General features: G+C 36.5%; 2 protein-coding genes across 2 annotated transcripts; one reads left to right on the forward strand and one right to left on the reverse strand.

Annotated features, from left to right (window-relative positions):
* The first annotated feature begins 2,638 nt into the window (after positions 1–2,638).
* LOC120431691 (WD repeat-containing protein 82) lies at positions 2,639–3,903 on the forward strand. Its single transcript, XM_039596806.2, has 2 exons — positions 2,639–3,503; positions 3,567–3,903. Exons 1-2 carry the CDS (start codon positions 2,804–2,806, stop codon positions 3,809–3,811), a joined length of 945 nt encoding a protein of 314 aa, XP_039452740.1. The 5' UTR covers positions 2,639–2,803; the 3' UTR covers positions 3,812–3,903.
* Positions 3,904–7,464: 3,561 nt separating this feature from the next.
* Positions 7,465–12,410, reverse strand: LOC120431689 (uncharacterized protein K02A2.6-like). Its single transcript, XM_039596804.2, has one exon. The coding sequence runs from the start codon at positions 12,001–12,003 to the stop codon at positions 7,693–7,695; it is 4,311 nt and encodes a 1,436-aa protein (XP_039452738.1). The 5' UTR covers positions 12,004–12,410; the 3' UTR covers positions 7,465–7,692.
* Positions 12,411–20,642: the final 8,232 nt, after the last annotated feature.

Genomic DNA, 20,642 nt, shown 5'->3' on the forward strand with positions numbered 1-20,642 from the left:
TCGACACAAATTTCATATTTTAAAAAAATTATAAATTATTTAAAAAATATATACACTCAACCCCTGGCCATTCTCCTTCTCCGCGATAATATTTTATTTTAATTAAATAAAAAAAAATTAACAATTAACCTCGGGTTATAACATTTTGTATTTTTTTTAATATTTTTTAAAAATATTACTATAATTTTTATTTTTTTATATTTATATTTTTTTGTTAATTTTATAAGTATACATAATTTCATTAATTTAAAAAAATATGATTTTTTAAATTAATGAAACTTTATTTAACTTTATTTTTCAATTTCAACTGGTATTAATTAGAATTTAACAGTTCTGCTCATGGATGTTACATTTGCAATTCAGAGATTTGGAGAACCTTTCAACTGAGATCAATTCATAAGCCTTTACAGGGAGGATACATGTTTCTAAGTTTAGATTTTGAAACATGTACCCTACCATGTTGAAAGGTTCACCAAATCTCTAAATTGCAAATGTAACATCCTGGAGCGGAACTGTTAAATTCTAATAAACACTTATTTAGATTGGATGGAATTAATTTGATTAATTTAAGTTTTTTTAGTTATTGTAGTAATTTTACTAATTTAATCAAATTTATTAGTTTTATAATTTTATTATTTTTTTAACTAATTTTATTAATTTTAATATTTTAGTAATTATTTTTACTCATTTTATTCGTTTTAATCTTTTATTGATTTTATTAATTTTATTAATTTTATTAATTTTATTAATTTTATTAGTTTTATTAATTTTATTAATTTGATTAATTTTATTAATTTTATTAATTTTATTAATTTTATTAATTTTATTAATTTTATTAATTTTGTGAATACAAAGAGACGAGTTGTTCCTTTTAATTCCGCTATATATTTTTAATATCTTGACAGATACGTATTTCGTCTACTACTTGCAGACTTCATCAGTGTTCTGTTCGGTCGAAAACAGAACACTGATGAAGTCTGCAAGTAGTAGAAGAAATACGTATTTGTCAAGATATCAAAAATATATAGCGGCAATTAAAAGGAGAAACTCATCTCTTTGTATTCACAGCAATGCATTCTACTAAAACGCTCAACCAAACCACAATTATTAATTTTATTAATTTTATTAATATTATTAATTTAATTAATTTCATTATTTTTTTTAATTTTATAAATTTTATAGATTCTATCAATTTTATAAATTTTATAAATTTTTTAATTTTTATAAATTTTATAAATTTTATAAATTTTATAAATTTTATAAATTTTATAAATTTTATAAATTTTATAAATTTTATAAATTTTATAAATTTTATAAATTTTATAAATTTTATAAATTTTATAAATTTTATAAATTTTATAAATTTTATAAATTTTATAAATGTTATAAATTTTATAAATTTTATAAATTTTATAAATTTTATAAATTTTATAAATTTTATAAATTTTATAAATTTTATAAATTTTATAAATTTTATAAATTTTATAAATTTTATAAATTTTATAAATTTTATAAATTTTATAAATTTTATAAATTTTATAAATTTTATAAATTTTATAAATTTTATAAATTTCATAAATTTTATAAATTTTATAAATTTTATAAATTTCATAAATTTTATAAATTTTATAAATATTATAAATTTTATAAATTTTAAAAATTTTAAAAATTTTAAAAATTTTAAAAATTTTAAAAATTTTAAAAAAATTTAAATTTTAAGAAATTTTATAAATTTTATAAATTAAAAAAAAAAATAAATTTTATAAATTTTATAAATTTATAAATTTTATAAATTTTATAAATTTATAAATTTATAAATTTATAAATTTATAAATTTGTAAATTTATAAATTTTATAAATTTATAAATTTTATAAATTTTATAAATTTTAAAATCTTTTTAAATTTTATAAATTAGATAAATTTTAAAAAAATTAAAAGTTTTATAAATTTCATCAATTTTTTAAATTTTATCAATTTCTTAAATTTTATCAATTTCATGAATTTTATAAAATGTTATAAATTTATTAATTTTCTATGTTCTATAAATTTTATAAATTTTCTATGTTTTATAAATGTTACAAGTTTAAAAAATATTCAAAAAATCAAATTTGAAAAAAATTAGATTTTTTTGGGTGTTTTTAATATTTTTTGTTTTTAAAATTCTCAAAATCTGAATTTCTGATGTTTGGAAATTTTTTAAACTTTGTTTTTTTTAATCTTAATAATTTTTATAATTTAAAAGGAATACGGGAAGGTCAACCAAACTTATTCCACGACTCGAGTTTTCAAAAGAGTATAAAAAATGCTGCGTCGTAAAAGAGTTCTGTTTATTGCAGATTAACTGAAGAGTTCAAAAATCTAATCAAGTCGCCTAGAGCGGTGCGTGTCTTGACTGAGCTTTGTTGCTTTCGACCACTTTAGATCAGTTTCAAACTAGGGTGTGTGTCTTGGATAGTTTATTTCTGCTGTAGTTTGAGGTGTGTACTTTATTGGAGAAAATCTATGAAATCCGCAATAAAGATCTGCAAAAAATCATTAAAAATCTGCAAATAAAGACCACAGTTGATGCAAGGGACGCAACTCAACCCTACCATCTCTACAGTATCAGACGTTTGAAAAATGCTCTTTTTTGACAGCTTGCTGGCGATTCACAACAAAAGTAACGCCGCGCCGCGCCGCCAAACAACCTTTTCGCGTCGAAATTCCGGATTTTCTCCGGGCTCTGTCCGTTTTCTGTTTCCAAGCGTGTGGACCCGCGACGCGAGTCCAACCCCGGCCGCCAAGCTGTCTTCCGTAATCAAGATGAAGCTGATCGACTCGGTCGTTCGCAGCTTCAAAGTGGCCAAAGTGTTCCGGGAAAACACGGACAAGATCAACGCGATCGACTTCTCGGCCAACGGGGAGATGCTGATAAGTTGCAGCGAGGACGACCAGATCGTGCTGTACGATTGCGAGAAGGGCACGCAGATCCGGACGGTCAACTCGAAGAAGTACGGGGTGGATTTGATCCACTTTACACACGCCAACAACACGGCCATCCACAGTTCGACGAAGGTCGATGATACGATCCGGTATTTGAGTCTGCACGACAACAAGTATCTGCGGTACTTTCCGGGGCACACGAAGAAGGTCATTTCGTTGAACATTTCGCCGGTGGAGGACACTTTTTTGTCGGGGTCGTTGGACAAAACGCTGCGGCTGTGGGATTTGAGGTCGCCGAATTGCCAGGGGGTGATGCACCTGAACGGGCGTCCCGTTGCGGCGTACGATCCGGAGGGGCTCATCTTCGCGGCCGGGGTCAATTCCGAGAGCATCAAGCTGTACGATTTGCGGTCCTTCGACAAGGGACCGTTCGTGACGTTCAAGCTGAACCAGGAGAAGGAGTGCGACTGGACGGGGCTGAAGTTCTCCCGGGACGGCAAGACCATCTTGATTAGTACGAACGGGTCCATCATCCGGCTGATTGACGCTTTCCACGGAACGCCGCTGCAGACATTCACTGGTTAGAATGTTTGTCATAGTTCTTAAAATCTCTTCTAATCCCGAATTCCGTTCTTCCTTCCAGGCCACCTCAACAACAAGGGCATCCCGATCGAGGCCTCGTTCAGTCCGGACTCGCAGTTCATCTTCTCGGGCAGTACGGATGGGCGGGTGCACGTGTGGAACGCGGACACGGGCTACAAGATTTGCGTGCTGAATGGGGACCATCCGGGGCCGATTCAGTGCGTGCAGTTCAATCCCAAGTTTATGATGTTGGCGTCGGCCTGTACGAATATGGCGTTTTGGCTGCCGACGGCGGAGGATTCGTAAGGGAAGGGAGGAGAAGGACGTGTTTTAGGTTTTAGGAAGCGGGAGGTCGTCGAATGCGGGGGAAGATTTGACGAATGAGTGAATTAATTTTAGAATAAGTTGCTGAAAGGAGTTTGTGTGGTAGGACGAAATAAATAAATTTCTGATGAAAACTGAAATTAATTGTGTGTTTTATATCTTTTGAGAAATAAGACAAAATCTTAACAACTCAAAAATCCTCTTTTTCCAACATTCCAAAGCCCAAGCCCCCGAAAAAGTTGGATCTTTATTATTTCCTGTCTTCACTCAAATCAGAACATATGCCAATATTTTTCGAAGATATTTCAAAAGTTTTAAAGGAAAAAGTATGAAGCTAAAAACAACTAGAAAAAGGAAAAATTCTCAAATTTTTGGCAGATGAAGAACTTTCTCATAACTCCGTCCAATTTGCTGATTTTCGCTATTTAACTAACTAATTTCATAATACTTCTTATTGATTATTTACATAATTAAAAACTAAAAACTAAAAACTAAAAACTAAAAACTAAAAACTAAAAACTAAAAACTAAAAACTAAAAACTAAAAACTAAAAACTAAAAACTAAAAACTAAAAACTAAAAACTAAAAACTAAAAACTAAAAGCTAAAAGCTAAAAACTAATAACTAAAAACTAAAAACTGAAAAGATTCTTCAGGTGAACACCAAAAACGCGATCAAAAATTTAAGTTGTTTAATATGGCTTTTAACTGCTTAACTTATTGTTTGTAGTCGTGTTTACATTGATTGTTTAATCGTTATCTGACGTACCTTTACTTAATTCCTTAATGAATTGGGTACTAATGCCCTATGTCAATTTGTATGTACAACGGTAAAAAACACGATTAAAAACCATTTCTGATCACTTTTTTTCATTTTAATGCGAAAAAAATATTGACAAGACAACATTTTTTCGATGGATCAACTATGGTCCCCTTGGAACGAGTAGGAACAGTAGGAAGTAGGAACTTTTCTGTCAAGGAGGACCGCGAGGTTAATTTTTCCAAATAGATTTAAACATCCATTTTAAACTCTTTGTGGTCGAAAAAAGGGTCATTGTACTCAGAAAAATAAGCTTTATCGCTGTAAACAATAATATCAGCAATCTAAGCTTCATTTTAGGAACCAATTTGAACAAAATAAATTTGGTTTCATTTTTTTTTTCTTGATTTGTGTGCACCTATGTCTACAACCAAGATTGTTTACGTTTTACTTTTTGGTCTGACAGTCTTGGTCTGACAGATTTGGTCTGACAGCTCTATCATGGATTTGGGTCTGGAGCAGGCGAGGGATAGGACACAGCTCCCTCTTGGTGGTTACGCTTCCGCCTCGTAAACGGTGCATCGAAGTTCAAATCCTGGCTCGGACCTACACAACTGGTGTCAAACAAACGGGGTCACTTTTTAGTTTGACACCCCTTTTACACGGAGTTCACACACACTACCAAACGTTTGTTTTGATAGTGTGCGTGAGCGCCAAAATTTCAAATGGGCAGCATCGGTAGCGAAAGAAGCCAGAGAGGGCGAAGAAAAGCCACAAGAAAACGTTCCCTCTCTTTTGTTCTGCCGTTCGTAAAGCTATTTCTTGACCCCCTTTCTTGTGAAGAGCATACCGGCCTTAAGCTCGAATCGAAAATAAGTCACCGAAAGAAAATGTGATTCGATAATCTGAAGTGAAATTTTGCCAAGGTTTCGGATATTTGGACTACATAAAAGTTATAATTTAGGACTTTTTCAAATGTTAGGTTGAACCTAAGATGTTTTTCAATTATTTTTTTTGAAATTTTTCTCAAAGTTTTTTAAAGCACTGAAAATATGAGCAATAGTTGTCAAGATATTATATATCAACCATTTAATAAGATAATAATCCCATATTTAACATTTTCTTCAAATAAACTATTATTTCCAGAGCACAAAAATAGTAAAACCATCTTTTTTTAAAGTAGCAAACCCTCTTTTTTGAAAGAAACGAAGGAAAAAGGTTTAAGAAAATCTATATTCATGATGCAAAACCCAAGAATGACGTCACACTCATGGTCGACGGAGCGCCTAGGTTTTGGTTATCCTTCGGAGACCAACCGACGTCGTCACATGGTTCCAGGCCCTCTTTCTTTCAGCTATTCGTGGATATTTTTGGCATACACTTAACACCCTATCGGCACGCGATTTATTTTTCAAGAAAGAGGTTTGTGTTTTTTTTTCTTTTTTTCTGCTTCGTTTTTCCTAGGGTATGATGTCAGGAATATATTAAATCCCTTTCTTTGTAGTGGAAATTTCGTCCTGAGAGTCGTATAAATAGTGCTGGTTGCAGACTGATATGGTGAAATTATATCGTCATTGTTTTAGCTGGACTTTGTTGTACATGCTTGAAAGTTGAGCTTAGCAAAAAAAAAAAAAGAGAAATGGACAATTAAAACAAAATAAAATTAGTGCAGCTTTGATAAAAAAAAAATTAAACTTGCCATGCATCTTCATCAAATTGGTACATAAAAAAATACACTTTCATCAACATTTTGTAGAAAAATAACAACACAAAAGTAATCAAGGTAGAAATTATACCTAAGCTTATCAAAAACAATAAACCGAACAAAAGGTAATGTGCAACATTGGCGATCAATCTCCAAGGACCGTTTCACCTTATCACAGTTCAACATTGTAAGTGAGTTATTATCTAACATAAATTCACACCTCAACAAACTTGAGAGACGCCGCCCCCTTCCAACAATTCCAAGGTGCGGTTGTGAATTGTGTGTAAATAGAACAATCATTAGTGTAATATTGACACCTTTGAGGGTTGAAACACTCGAGCACCTTCAGAGATATGAATCATTTGGAGAGAATTCAATTTCCGTTCGATGTGGGTGGCCTCACGGTATTGATACCTCAATCAACGTCAGCCTTAAAGCTTTACAGAGTTTGATTTGTTAGATGACTTTATGATTGGTGTGTATTGCAGAAAATTGTATAAAAATGGCAAAGTGTATTTATTTAAGCAATTTTTCTGTATCACTATTTTTAATAATCTTATGTTTTCTGAAAATTTTCTAGGGGAACCTCTTTTAATTTTAGGCAAAAAGTCATTATTTTAAAAAAATTGAAATTACGTTTGGGAGTTCTTCGAGGGTACAGAAATGGGATATGTTTATCATTTTTGTGTTAACTTGTTAACTTTTGTCACTTAGGCTGGTACAAATTTTATTTAAAGTTTTTGTCGCCCCCCCTTTTCAAAGTCGGCCCTCAAAATCAGGGGGCAAAAAACTTCAAAATTTAATTGGAAATTTAAGTGCAATCAGCTGAAATCAAATTAAAATGCATTCCCTTGCGTTTAGAATCATTTTTAGAATGTCTGGGTGGAAATTTTTTTAAAATTTTCGATTTCTTTTGTAAAGTTTTTTTCGTTGAAATTTTTTTTTCGTCAAATCTTACATTTTTTGAAGACAAATGATCGCAAAACAACTGAACTAGTGTAAAATGCATTTTATTGCACTTTTTTCATTCAAATGTTGAGACTTTGGCTTGTTATTTCAATTTTTCAATTTCACAATTCTGTTGAATTTTTTTGGTTTCGATAAAATTTGTTCATGTATTCCCTATGTGAAAAGGGCTGAATAAGCTATCATTGACATCTTCTGTTTTATTTCTGTGTCAAATAAAATACTTCTGCTTAACTTCACAAAACAGCGTTTATTCAACAACGTCTTTATTGCTGCGCACTCGGAAACGGAATGAATGAATCGTCGAGAAAGAGCGAGAACGCGCGCTTCAATGAATGACGTTCGGAGGGAACGTCAACAAAAGACTTAACTCTAGTCGTTCACAAACTACGTAACGCAACATCCTCTCTGTTTTATATAAAAAAAAATAAAGCTACTCAAGATAGAAATCTTTGAAACGGGCTGGTAGTTTCACATCTCTCTTGGTTCGGCTGAACTTCTCTCCTGCTGCCGGAACGCTGGGTGATCTCGATGGTTTCGGGGTTTTCGCTGCCTTTGGAGTTCTACCTGCTTTCGGCTTCGTGGTCGCTTCTGGTACACCTACATCTGGAACACTGTTGCTCAGTTCTTGATCCGGCAAAGCTTCGGCAGGCGCTGACCTGAACGACGACTCTCTGTTGGATCTTTCGATTGGTGGCATTTCGACGTTGGGAACAGTTGCTTGAACAGGAATGGCTTCTGGCGTTTGAGGTTCTTTACGTGGTTTCAAGTTCACCAAATCTCGTCGATATTGCGTACCGTTTGCCTCCACGACGTACGACCGATCGTTCAGCTTGCTGCTTACAGTACCCGGTGTCCAGCGTTTGTTTGTCTCCGAGTTCAGCTGCACGAGCACCGGAGATCCTGTTTCCAACTGAGGCAACTTTCTTGCTTTCCGATCGTAATGCTGCTTCGCCTTCTGCCTCCTTTCTTCAATGGCTTCCGGTACTCCCGATACCAACTTTGGCTTCAGATTGTTGGCAGAGGTTGGAACGCCGCACCGTGTGTTACGAGAAAACAGGCGTGCAGCGGGGCTGGTGCCCACCTTGTTCGGTACATTTCTCCAGTGTAGTAAGGCATACCAAAAGTCACTTCCAGCTTCATCCGCCTTCTTCATCAACCGCTTCGCAATTTTGACCGCTGCCTCCGCCTTCCCGTTAGCTTGTTGGTGATGCGGTGCGGATGTCGTGTGCTCGAAGCTCCACTCACGTGCGAACTGCTGCCATTCACGGTTGACAAAATTGGTGCCGTTGTCCGTTACGACTCGCTGCGGTTTTCCGTGTCGCGAGAAATTCGATTTGCACACAGCAATCGTTGACTTTGGGGTCAAATCCTTCAGCAAATCCACTTCAAAGAAGTCTGAGAAGTGGTCGACGGTGACGAGAAATCTGCAACTCTTCCCTTGGTAGTCCGCGAAGAACACGTCCATGGACACGAGCTGGAACGGGTACACAGGTATCGGATGGCTCTGCATCGGTGGATGCTGCTGAGACGGACAGAACTTGGCACAAATTCCGCACTGTGCGACCGCTTCCTTGATTTGAGCACTCATTCCGGGCCAGAATAGGTTTGCTCGTGCCAGCTTGAGGGTTGCTTCTATCCCGTTGTGGCTGACATGGACCTTTTCCGTCAACTTCCGTCGAAGCGAGTGAGGGACAACAATCCTGTCGTTGCGGTACACGATACCATCCTGAGTGCTGAGTTCATTCCTGTACTTGAAGAACATCTTAGCGCTGTCCGGCACCTTGTCCACGGATGTCGGCCATCCCTCCAGGGTGTACTTCACAATAAGTTGCATTGATGCGTCGGCCGCCGATTCTTCCATAATCTCGTTCAACTGCTCATCTTTGACTTTCAGGAAACTGGAGAGCTTCACCTCCTCGACCTCCCGGAAGACCTTGTAGATGTCTCGCTTGTCGAATCTGTCGTCAGCTTGGCGTTCATCAAACGGCGCTCGGGAAATTGCATCTGCCACCACGTTCTCTTTGCCGGTCACAAACTCGATGGACGGACGGTAGCGCTGTAGATTCAGCAACATGTGTTGAAGACGGCGGGGTGCTGAGAGTAACGGCTTCTTGAACACGGTGACTAGCGGCTTGTGGTCGGTTTTGACCGTCGTTTTCGGATTCCCAACAATAAGCTGATCGAACCGTACACACGCGAAAAGAATAGCGAGCAGCTCCTTCTCGATTTGCGCATAGTTCTTTTCGGTTGCCGTGAGTGTACGAGATGCGTATCCGATGACTCCTCGACTCTGGAAGATTGCTGCGCCCAAACCGAAAGAGCTAGCGTCACACTCGACTACGATCGGCTCGTTCACGTTGTAGTACTGCAGGGTGCGCGTGTCCGCAACCAACTGCTTGACACGCTTGAACTCCTCTTCCTCACGCTCCGACCAGATCCAAGGCTCCTTTTCCGAAATCAGTCGTCGTAGAACAGTAAAATTTGCGCTTAGATTGGGTATGAAACGACTGAGGTAGTTCACCATTCCGATGAATCTTTGCAGTTGCTTTCGGTCCGTGGGTTGTGGGAAGTTCTTGATTGCCGCGATTTTGCTCTCGTCTGGTTGTATTCCTTTGTCGGTAAGCACGTGTCCATAGAATTTCACCGACTTCTCGACCAGCTTCAGCTTCTCCAGGTTGAGTTTCACGTTGCATTCCTCGAGACGAACCAACAAACTCTCCAAGCAGCGATTGTGGTCCTCCAGCGCTTCCAGCAACGTGTCACCAGTTCCGTAGATCAGCAAATCATCGGCGATACATTCGACGCCACGCAGTCCTTGAATCGCACCTTGGAGCTTCATCTGGAAGATGTCTGGGGCTGGAGCGATTCCGAAGGGTAAGCGGATCCACCGGTAGCGACCAAACGGTGTCCAGAATGTCGTCAACCGGCTGCTTTCGTCGTCCAATACCACGTGCCAGTACCCTTTCCGAGCATCTGCCGTTGAAAAAACTTTCGCCTTCCCCAGCTCTGGCAGGATTTCATCAATTGTGGTAAATTGAAGATGGGGTCGTTTCAGCGCTTTGTTCAACGGAATCGGGTCGAGGCAGATGCGGATGGATTCGGATTTCTGCTCCTTCCTCTTCACCAGCACGATGTTGCTGACCCAGTCGGTGTGCTGAGTCTCCTTCACGATCAGGCCTTCCCGCTCCAAGTTTGTCAACTCGTCCTTCAGCTTACCTCTCATCGCTATCGGAATCCGTCGCGGAGGTTGGATGCACGGTGGTACATCTGGGCGGACTTCCAACGACACAGCACCAGCAAACTTGCCAATACCTTGGAAGACGCCCTCATGCTGGTGGACAATGTCCTGGGCTTTCACACGGTAGATGTTCAGGAGTTCTTGGTCGGTTTTAGGCGCAACAAAGTTGACCGTGTTGCAGAATTTAACGAAACCCAGGAGACGGCACACGTTTGCCGAGAGGAGCGGGCCGTGTGGGACATCAACGACTTGTAAAACAAGGTTGTACTTACGGCCTTTTCTGCGACACGGAATTTTCACCTGGCCTACCACCGGAATGCTGCTTCCGCCGAATCCTTGCAGCCGGTACGATGACGGTTGTAGGTTGACGTTGCTACTTCCGGTCATCTCTTCCAACCAATTTCGTCCCACAAGGCTGGTATTGGCGCCGGTGTCTAGCTCACACTGTACCAGCCGCCACTTTTGGTCCAGGAGCAGCTCCAGTTCCGCCGAGACATTTCCGCCGCTGCCGGACTTGTCGACGATTTTTCCGATGGACACACTTTCACTCTCAGTAGACTCCTCTTCTTCATCACCACTGTCTTCCGTCGATTCACTCTCCGAGCTGGTTTCTTCTTGCACTTTCTTCACTCGGAACTTCTTCTTCTTCAGCTTCTTTCTTCGGTCAGCCTTGCACACTTTCTCAAAGTGGTTCTTTCCACCGCACCGGTTGCACTTCTTGCCAAGCGCCGGGCACGCACCCTTGGTGAAGTCATGCTTGGCACCGCAGAACTTGCACTTCATTTTGCTCTTCTTCACTACATTCACTTCCGCGCTCGGCTGACCCGCAGTAACCGGATGCCGCTCAGCGATCTCTTCGGCCCGACACAAGTCCATAGCATTTGCTTCCGTCAAGTTCTTGGTGGTGATCAACTTCGACCTGAGCTTCATCCAACGGATCGAGGTGGCCAACTTGTACTTCACCATTTCATCCTCCAACGCATTGAACTTGCACACTTTCGCGAGCGATTTGAGTCGACACAGGTAGTTGTCAATGCTCTCCGTTGGTTCTTGACTGAGCGAGAAAAAATCGAACCAGTCCACAAACTTGTTCCGTTCACGAACCACTTTTGCTTTGATTGCCGTCAACACTAATGCTGGATCGTCTCGCTCGGCCGCGGTCAGCTCAAAGTTGAAATATTTTTTCAGAGCGTCTTTTCCCACCACCGAAAGCAAAATGCTGGCTTTTTGCTTGTTCTGCGCATCGGGCCAACCGTCCATGCCAATCGCACTAGCATAGGTCTTCCAGTTTCCTTCGAAGAAGTTGTAATTCTCCTCCATATCGCCCTCCAACTCCAGCGGGGGCGGAAGAGGAATGGACGCCGCCGCCGAATTTCCGGCCGGCGAATTCGCCGCAGGCCCACGTGCCGCTGCTGCTGCCGGCGCGCTCGCCTGCTGATCCTTCAGAGAACCGATCATCTCTTGGAACTTGCCCATAAACTGGGCGAACTGATCTGCATCCATTTTTCTGCACTTTTCACTTCCGGAAAACACTCAACCCAACGCGAGAGCGAAAAAAATATGGCTGCCAACAGGATAAAACACGTTTCACTGCAAAACTGTCCAAAATTACTGTTGCAAATGATCTTTTCGTCGCTTGGGATGAGTTTTTCTCACTACACTTCCGCGATTTTCAATGACGCCGGAACACCACGAGTGCTTCTGACACCATGTTTTATTTCTGTGTCAAATAAAATACTTCTGCTTAACTTCACAAAACAGCGTTTATTCAACAACGTCTTTATTGCTGCGCACTCGGAAACGGAATGAATGAATCGTCGAGAAAGAGCGAGAACGCGCGCTTCAATGAATGACGTTCGGAGGGAACGTCAACAAAAGACTTAACTCTAGTCGTTCACAAACTACGTAACGCAACATCTTCTATATCTATCTTCTATATATATAAAAAATTTCGACGGTTTTTTTCGAACGCGAATCAGTTCAATACGGAGCGTCGGATCGAGGTCGCTCTTTGTTGCGTTGGGTTCGTATAAGCCTAAGGAAGGTTTATAGCTAACTAATTGACACTTTGGCCACTCTGGAACCGATTCCGGAAAATCTGCAGATTGTATGGGAAAAGTTGCGTAAAATCAATTTGATCACAGGAGGCTGAATAAGCAAACATGCTTAAAACGTCAAGAAACCAAAAAGGGCAGGACGAAGTTTGCCGGGAAAAGCTTGTTTTCAAATGAATATAAAACTTGATTGAAAATAATCTCGAGTTGCAAAAGAGACAATGGCTTACAATTGAAAATAAAGTGTTGTTTTCAAAAAGCTTTTTGGAGAAAGAATCTCAAAAGCTTAGCAAATAACTCTAAAAACTAATATGTTTTTGTTTTATTTGCATAAAAAATTACTTCAATCTTTTTCATGTACGTATCTATCGTATCGCAAGTATATAACTCATGAATTCTTCAAACTTTTTATGAAAGTGCGTTTCATGCAGTTGTAAGTTATAAAGTTATCGTTCCGCCCGTATGGATCAATCGGACCGCGCACTGGACTCACAATCCAGAGGTCGCCGGTTCGAATCCCGCGGCGGGCGCTCTAAAATTCTTTGTGTAAATATGAGTATTCGGCGCCGTCGCTCCGTGCCATACTTTCATACACTTAGGAGCCCAGGGTGGCGAAGTCCTTGTAGATAAAAAGGAAGACACTAGTGGTTGGTACAAGCAATGGTGGCCGACAGCTATAAAGTCAACTTCGTTTTTAAGTTATGATGAGTAATTTTCAGAGAAAAATAGATATGCGAAATAAACCTAATTATTTTTATTTGAGCTCGATTTGATAGCTTCTGCAAAAAAAAAAAATCAAATCGATACATACATTTTTTTTTTAATTTTTAATGTAAAAATAGAACTTTTTGATAAATTGTTTTTTTTTTAGAATCGATGAAACTTTTTGAACCAAAATGATAACTTATTTCGGACATTTTCAAAAGCTGAGCTAAATTTTCAAATTTAATATTTGTGTATGGAGCAGAACATTTTCACAAATGATTCAATTTTATCATTTAAAATTGAATCAATAGTTTCGTGATATTTTGAGATGAGAAATAGGGGCTTATTAAATGACACTAATTTAAAATGCTGTAGCAGTCGGTTCAACAATGTGAAAAAGGTAAGTATAAATAGCAAAAAAAAAAAAAAATTTTTGGAGTGTTGAAATTTGGTTGGTTGAATATTACCTCTTTTTGAGTAATTTTACCTAAAAAATGGGTAAAAATGTGAACCTGAAGAAAATTCACCAGAAACCGATGAAAATTTATCAGTTCGTGATGTAATATCTCCAATTTTTTCGACACAAAATCTGTCACCATTTCCTGATAAATAATACCATAATTTTTTTTCTGTGTAGGAAAGGGATGCGTTTCCTCCATAAAGTATTTTCGAATTGTAGTTTTCGGAACAAAATATCTTAAAATGTCTATAACTTGAAAACGGTGCACTTAATCAAAAATGTGCATTTACATTTTCGACAGCAAATTTTATTTTGCATCTAAAAATGATTTTTGATAATTTCCGTAGAAAATTTTTAATAGGGCGGATCCTTGGATGTGAACAAGCAGCGTATCCCCACGCAGGAAGCAGTCAAGTAAATACCGCCGCCGGCGCCGGTGCCACCACTACGGCGGAAGGAGAGGAGGTGCTCTACAGTTCGACTGAGCTGTGGCACATTTTTAACGAGTACAGCGCCAGGTTCCAGACCTGCAAGACCCGCGTGGACTAACTGAGACTCGTCAGTTACATGCTCGGCAAATACGGCGGAAATGCAAACCTTTTTTTTATGTATTCAAAATTATTTTGAACCGTCCCTCGGTCCTAACCTGGTCATAGCACCGAAACGGACCTAATAAAAATAAGTCGAGATTAAAAAAAAAAGCAGCGTAGCCCCAAATTCTACGATAAAGGATAAATTAAAAAAAACCCTCCTTACCAGATTTTGCACCATCTTAAACTTAGCTTTTTTTGTTCCCTGAAACATATGATTTTATTTCAAAAATTCATCAATACCTATTTAGGGAATTCAACTGTGAGTAATTTAAAAAAATCTAATGAAAAACTTCTAAAAATTTGCCGAAGTCACCAAAGGTATTAGGAAATCTTTCTCAAGTTACAGATTTCCGAATAATCATTTACCAATTTTTGACTTCTCTATGTATAAAAATGGTTGAACAAAGTTTTATTCATATCAAAAAATACGAAAATAAGTCGATTTGCGAAAACGTAGAGAAAAAATATAATTTTATTTCGCTCCAAAAACATTAACTCTCTGCAGATAATTTTTTTTTTCGAAGCTTTTTATTTTTCCAATTTTCAGGAGGACTTTTTAAGCAACTTATGTTCTACGAAAAACTTTACTTGTCGTGTTTTATATTTTTCTGGTTTCATAATTTGCATTTGTCTTGTTCAGTTTATGTTTGTTTGTCTATCGAGTTATTTCATGTTGTTACAGTCACTTTTTAAATTTTTTGCTTGTTTTTCACATTTTCTACTATTAAACGATATCATTGTCATTTCAATTATAAAAATATGCTTAGAGGCATAGTCTGCTACACTACAAAAGTTACTGCATACTTATTTTCACATAATATAGAGGAAATGTTAGTAAAAAACTACGCCAAAGTCCCAGCAAAAATGACCTTTTAAAAAAACATTAACAAAGTCTCATAAAACGAGTCCCACTTATAACCTTATAGTTTTCTTAAATTTTAAAAGTTCTTGTTTCCATTGCATTCCATTCCATTTCCATTTAAGGATCAAAAATTGTTTGAAAAATGGATTTTTGGCGAATTTTCAGATCGAAGCCTGTCTAGGGGCGGAGTTGTTAAGATACAGATTATTTTTATATTTTCATATGCCCATTTTTTTCGATCATCCCGCAATATTGTATGGAGAAATGCATTAAAAAATAATGACGAAAATGACTTATGCGGGCATAAAGAATATCTAAATCATCTAAATAATACAAATACCTACAGCATACTTTTCAAAAGGGCACATTAGATTATTTGTAAACAAATAGTGCATTCCTCTCAAACCTTATGTAAACTTTAATTTGAGAAAAAGAGATTAATGTAAATTTTCGAAATTGCAAATAAAAATGCTTTCATTATGATTTAAAAACGGAGTTATACCAATTTCATCAGTTTATTTTTTTTTAACAAAGACAAATTTGTTGATGAGTTTTTGTGCTCAAGATTATTCTATAAAATATGTGGGGACGCATGGTGAGTCAGGTCGTAATATACCATGCGTCTCCATCAAATTAATCCAGAGTTAATTCAGTCAGTCAACACCACTCCTGACACGAACCACTGCAACACCGACTAACTGCTTTACTTAGTGCTTATGTAATGTACACCCCCCCCACCCCCTTCTAAGTCAGTCAGCAGCTACTCCACACACGCTCTGAACCACGCGACAGCTGACACGAGCGCCGCCGCAGCCAACATTACTTCCTGTCTGATGCATCGCCCATTACTAAGTTCGTTCGTTTGTTTGTTTGAGTACCAACTTCCTTCGCAGTCTGTTAGGTTAGTAATAGTGTTTGGGTTAGGAAAACAAACCAGCAGTGCCTTGTGGTGGTAGTGGTTAGGTCAGTTTGGACGAAAAAAGGCAGGGAAAATCAACAGCAACAAAGTGGACTACATCAGCTGTGGGATACTTTACTAACACTGGTTTAGACTTAGTAGCTGTGTATTTGGAGAAGGGAAAAACGTTTTTTTTTGTCACTTCTTCAGTTTGGAAATAGAAATCGAAGGCAAAAAGTATGCAAAAGAGCTATTTAGGTGTATTATTTATATATATTTCAACAGTCTATTTGCGAGGGAGGGCTGATTCCGATTCGATTGTCTACCCAGAATTTTCTTTCATCTTTTTGCTTTGTTGATTCTTCAACTTCCGATTACAGCCTCTTCTGAATGGGAAGTTCTTTTTTCTTTCTGTCTTTTTTCTGTATTTGTCTGTTTTTGTGTGAGTGATGGTATTACCACGATGACGGCATTCACCAGCAGAGGCAAACATTTTTCTTCGCTTGTTTTCCCCCCGAAAGTCATCAGTTTTGGACCGTTCGTTGAGGGGTTAGGAGGGCGCGCTCGGAAAAAAAGTTTTCGCCTCGTAAAAAAAATAAGGTGAAAGTCGTTGGTTTTTTGGCTTTGTTTGTGGAAAAGTTCAAATTTCGTTATCGGGTGTATTATGATAGTGAAAGTGCTTTGGAGGAATTGCAGTATTTTAGTTCAAAACTAGTTGATAAATCGAAAATTATAAAAAGATCATTCAAATTATTTGGTTTACTTTCATAACCGAAGAAAAGTTTGAAGTGTTGATGAGTATTGTTGTGAATTGAAATAGCAGTGTTGGCAAATATTTATTAAACTTTATTTTTTTGACGTTATTGGATTATTGGAATTTATATTTAAATAAATTTGGTTTTTAAAGTTTTTAACTAGTGATCCAGATTGAAATTTACAGAAACTTGCGTTTAATAAGGAATAAATTAATTTCCTCCAAAAGTTTATTGATGATAATTCTTAAACTTACAATTTAATTTTAAAATAAAAACTACTTTAATAAATAAATATGGCATCACTTCTCTCCACGTTCATCGCACGTGGCGTGACTAAGCTGTTACCAATTTTCTTCTGATCCGAGTACCATCGGGAAAAATTGAACCACTGACTGTATTACAGCAGAAGCAGTTTTCCAACACAGAATGAAAGCAAGCAAGAGGAAAAAAATATCCATCATTGAATTATTTATTAACAATTTTGTCGCCGTCGTCGTCGTCGTGTGCCTTTCTGATCGCTGTATTTGGGTGAGGTGAGGAGAGGCCATCACTATCGGTCGTGTGTATTCTCGCCATATCGGCAACGGTCCGTCCGCCACACAAACACATGCTCAAAAGAGGGAGGGGGATAAGGACCTGCTGCTGTTTGTGAATGCTTCTGCAGTGGCAGTAGGACGTCGCGACGCCCTGGCCGCTACCGTCGTCGTCAGCGATGAGCAACAGCCAAGGAAATGGGGTAGAAGGTGTGGTTTTCGAACTTAAAAATGGGATTTATCATCATTTTATTGTCATTTGGAAAGTATTTAATTTTGAAAATAACTGAAAGAATAATTATATATTAACTTAAACTGGACAAACTGTCATTCACACTAAAGTCATTTGTTGTTTTTTGATCTTTGGACATCAATTTGTAAAAGTGAGGTTTTTTGCTTTCAAATCTGGTTGATTTGCAAAACTTTTCGTTTTCGAAGGTGAAGATTTAAGTTTGAAAACACATCCCAGAGTATTTCACCTCTGCAGTTTTTATCAACTTTCTATGATTATTGATTTTTTTTTGCAAAGTTTTTCATCTCAGAGGATTATATCGACTTTTTTTAGATTTTAGATTTTTTGTATACTCACTCAACTTTTAAAGAAAATTTTCACTTAAAAACCATTTTTTAATGATTGATTTCCGTTTTGAAAAAAAATTGCTATAAAAACTCGTTATAGCACTCATTTGTGTGCTGTAAAGTTCAACTTTTTGTCCCTGTTTTGAGTTTACGGTTGACCAAACACATAAATGTCAATGAAAAGTGGGGAAATATAAGTTTTACAAAAAAAATCTTCGGTGTTCTTCAGAATTGCAAAATATGTTGTTTGCAACTAGTTGCCTAACTCGTTTTTTTCAGCACTCTTCGCATTCATAATTTGAAATGGATTTGTGAAAATGTATTTTTATTGCATTTGTGATTTCTTTAGGTGTTGTTTGTTAAGACAAAGTCAATAACCTAATGCGTTCCCTATACCTTGAAATTAAATTTTCAATGGCCTTATTTAGTAAGTTTCAAAGAATAAGAAGTACTAAACAATTTTCACAAAATACAGTTTTTTATACATTTTTTTTTGCATTATTGCGATGCATGCAATGCGAAATATTACATGCATTTGAACTTTATAGTGTTTTTTGTGAACATCTGAGTATTTAAAAAAAACGTTACTTAATCCACCTTAAGGTGGTTGGTGCCTTCCTCGCATTCATGTTGTATTTTAGATTGTATTTACAAATTAATTTAAGAGTTTTGTTTAATTTTTTTTTCATTTATTTTTTATAATTATTGATTTTACTTGAACAGCAATTTTCAAATTTTTTTTTACCAACTCTCCAAAATAAAGGAGAAAAGTCTGATGAGTTATAAAAAAATAATTAAAAAGTTCGTGTAAATCTTTGTCGAGACAAAATGATGCAGCAACATAATCAGTACAGATTTTTTCCAGAAGAGACGCAGACACTGCTTAAGCAATGTGGCAACCGGGCGATACGCATGCAAGGGGGTGTGGCTGCCAATCCCCCGCGTGGACCAAAATCCCTACGCATGCTGCGCGACTCTCGCGCGTAAGCAAAAAGATCCAGCCTTTGAGGTTATGCAAAAATCACCCTTTTTTGCAGCTACAAAAAAACTTTTTCTTGGCATAACTTTAAAAGTACTTCATTAAACAGAATAAAATTTAATAGGGTCTTAGGGGACCCCAAAACGAACAGAATAAGGCGGATCCGGCCAAAATCGGTTCAGCCAGTTCTGAGATAATCGTGTGGAAAAAAAATCATGTCTACACACATCCCCACAGACATTTGTTCAGAATTTGATACTGAGTCGATAGGTATACGTGAAGGTATATCTAAAAGTCGTATTTAAGAAGTTCATTTTTCGAGTGATTTTATAGCCTTGCCTCAGTGAGGTGAGGAAGGCAAAAACACTTATAAAGTGTTTCATGATAATACTTAAATTTTAATAATTTTCAAAATGTGTATTAAATGATGTGAAATTGTGTATGCATTTTCACTGTTTTAATGTTTTTGAAATAAAATACTAAAATTTTCACAATATACCGTACTTATTGAAAATACTTACATTTTTCATAATTTTTGTTTTGAATTTTGTGAAATTTTTACTTTATTTCTAAATTCTGAAATTTCCCCAAAATAACGTGTTTAAAAAAACTCAAATTTGCATAATTTGAGATGTGAGATTAACCCATATGATTTTTTAAAATGAATGTTTACTGTTTTAGAGCTTGTATAATGAAAAATACAAAAAAAAATTAAAAATATCGTATTTGATTAAAATACTTAAATTTCATAATGTGCAATTTGGGTTTTAAACGACGTGAAGTTCTAAATGCATTTACACTTAATTAGAGTTTTTTAGACTTTCTGATTTTAACAAAATATGTATTTCATGAAAATACTAAAATATTATTTTCAATAAAATAATTAGATTGTGTGTGCTCAAATTACTGAAATTATTTATTTTATCGTAGGTTTTTTTATCGTATTTTTTTTAGGTAGAAAATTAGGAACATTTTAAACATTTGCATTAAATATATGGAGTTCTCTAAAACATTGAGTATTTTACAAAAAAAATCTGATGAAGTGGAAATGCATACAAAACGATGCATCTTTTAATACCCATATTATAAATTACAAAATCCTAGAATTTAAAAAAAATACGATTATTGAACCTCGATTATTTTAACGTAAACAACTTCGGTTTATCGATATTTTTTTTATATTTAGTAAATATTAACCTACAGTTACTGGAGGTTTAATACGGTAAAAAAGACAATTTGCATGCAAGAACTACTTTTAAAAATCGCTCTTAACTTTTCAGTATCAAGTTTTAAGATTTTGGTATTTTCGAATTAGTTGTAGAGCATAAAAATTCCTATCAGAATTAAACTTTTGAGAACATTTGAATTGAATTTGCGCCACCTGCTGACAAAATCGTAAACATGAGTTTTCCTGTACATTATTTTGATTTTTTCGAAACAAATTTTAACTTCGAGTATTTAATGTATCGAGCTTGTGGAACGAGATATTGCTATATTTCCAAAATTTTGAACACCTTAATTCAATCGCAATCACAATTTGCACACACACTTATAGAAATCCTGCAACTAATCGGGAACTCTATGCCTCCGCGGAATTTTTGGCGAATTTTTTTAACACGCGAAAAAAAAGTTGGAACGATGTTTTTGATTGCAAAAATTACAGATTTCATCAAATTAAGTTTTGCAAAGTTCTAGAATCATCTAGACATCCTAACAAATCACTG

The sequence above is a fragment of the Culex pipiens genome, chromosome 2, assembly GCF_016801865.2.
Source record: "Culex pipiens pallens isolate TS chromosome 2, TS_CPP_V2, whole genome shotgun sequence".
Lineage (NCBI taxonomy): Eukaryota > Metazoa > Arthropoda > Insecta > Diptera > Culicidae > Culex > Culex pipiens.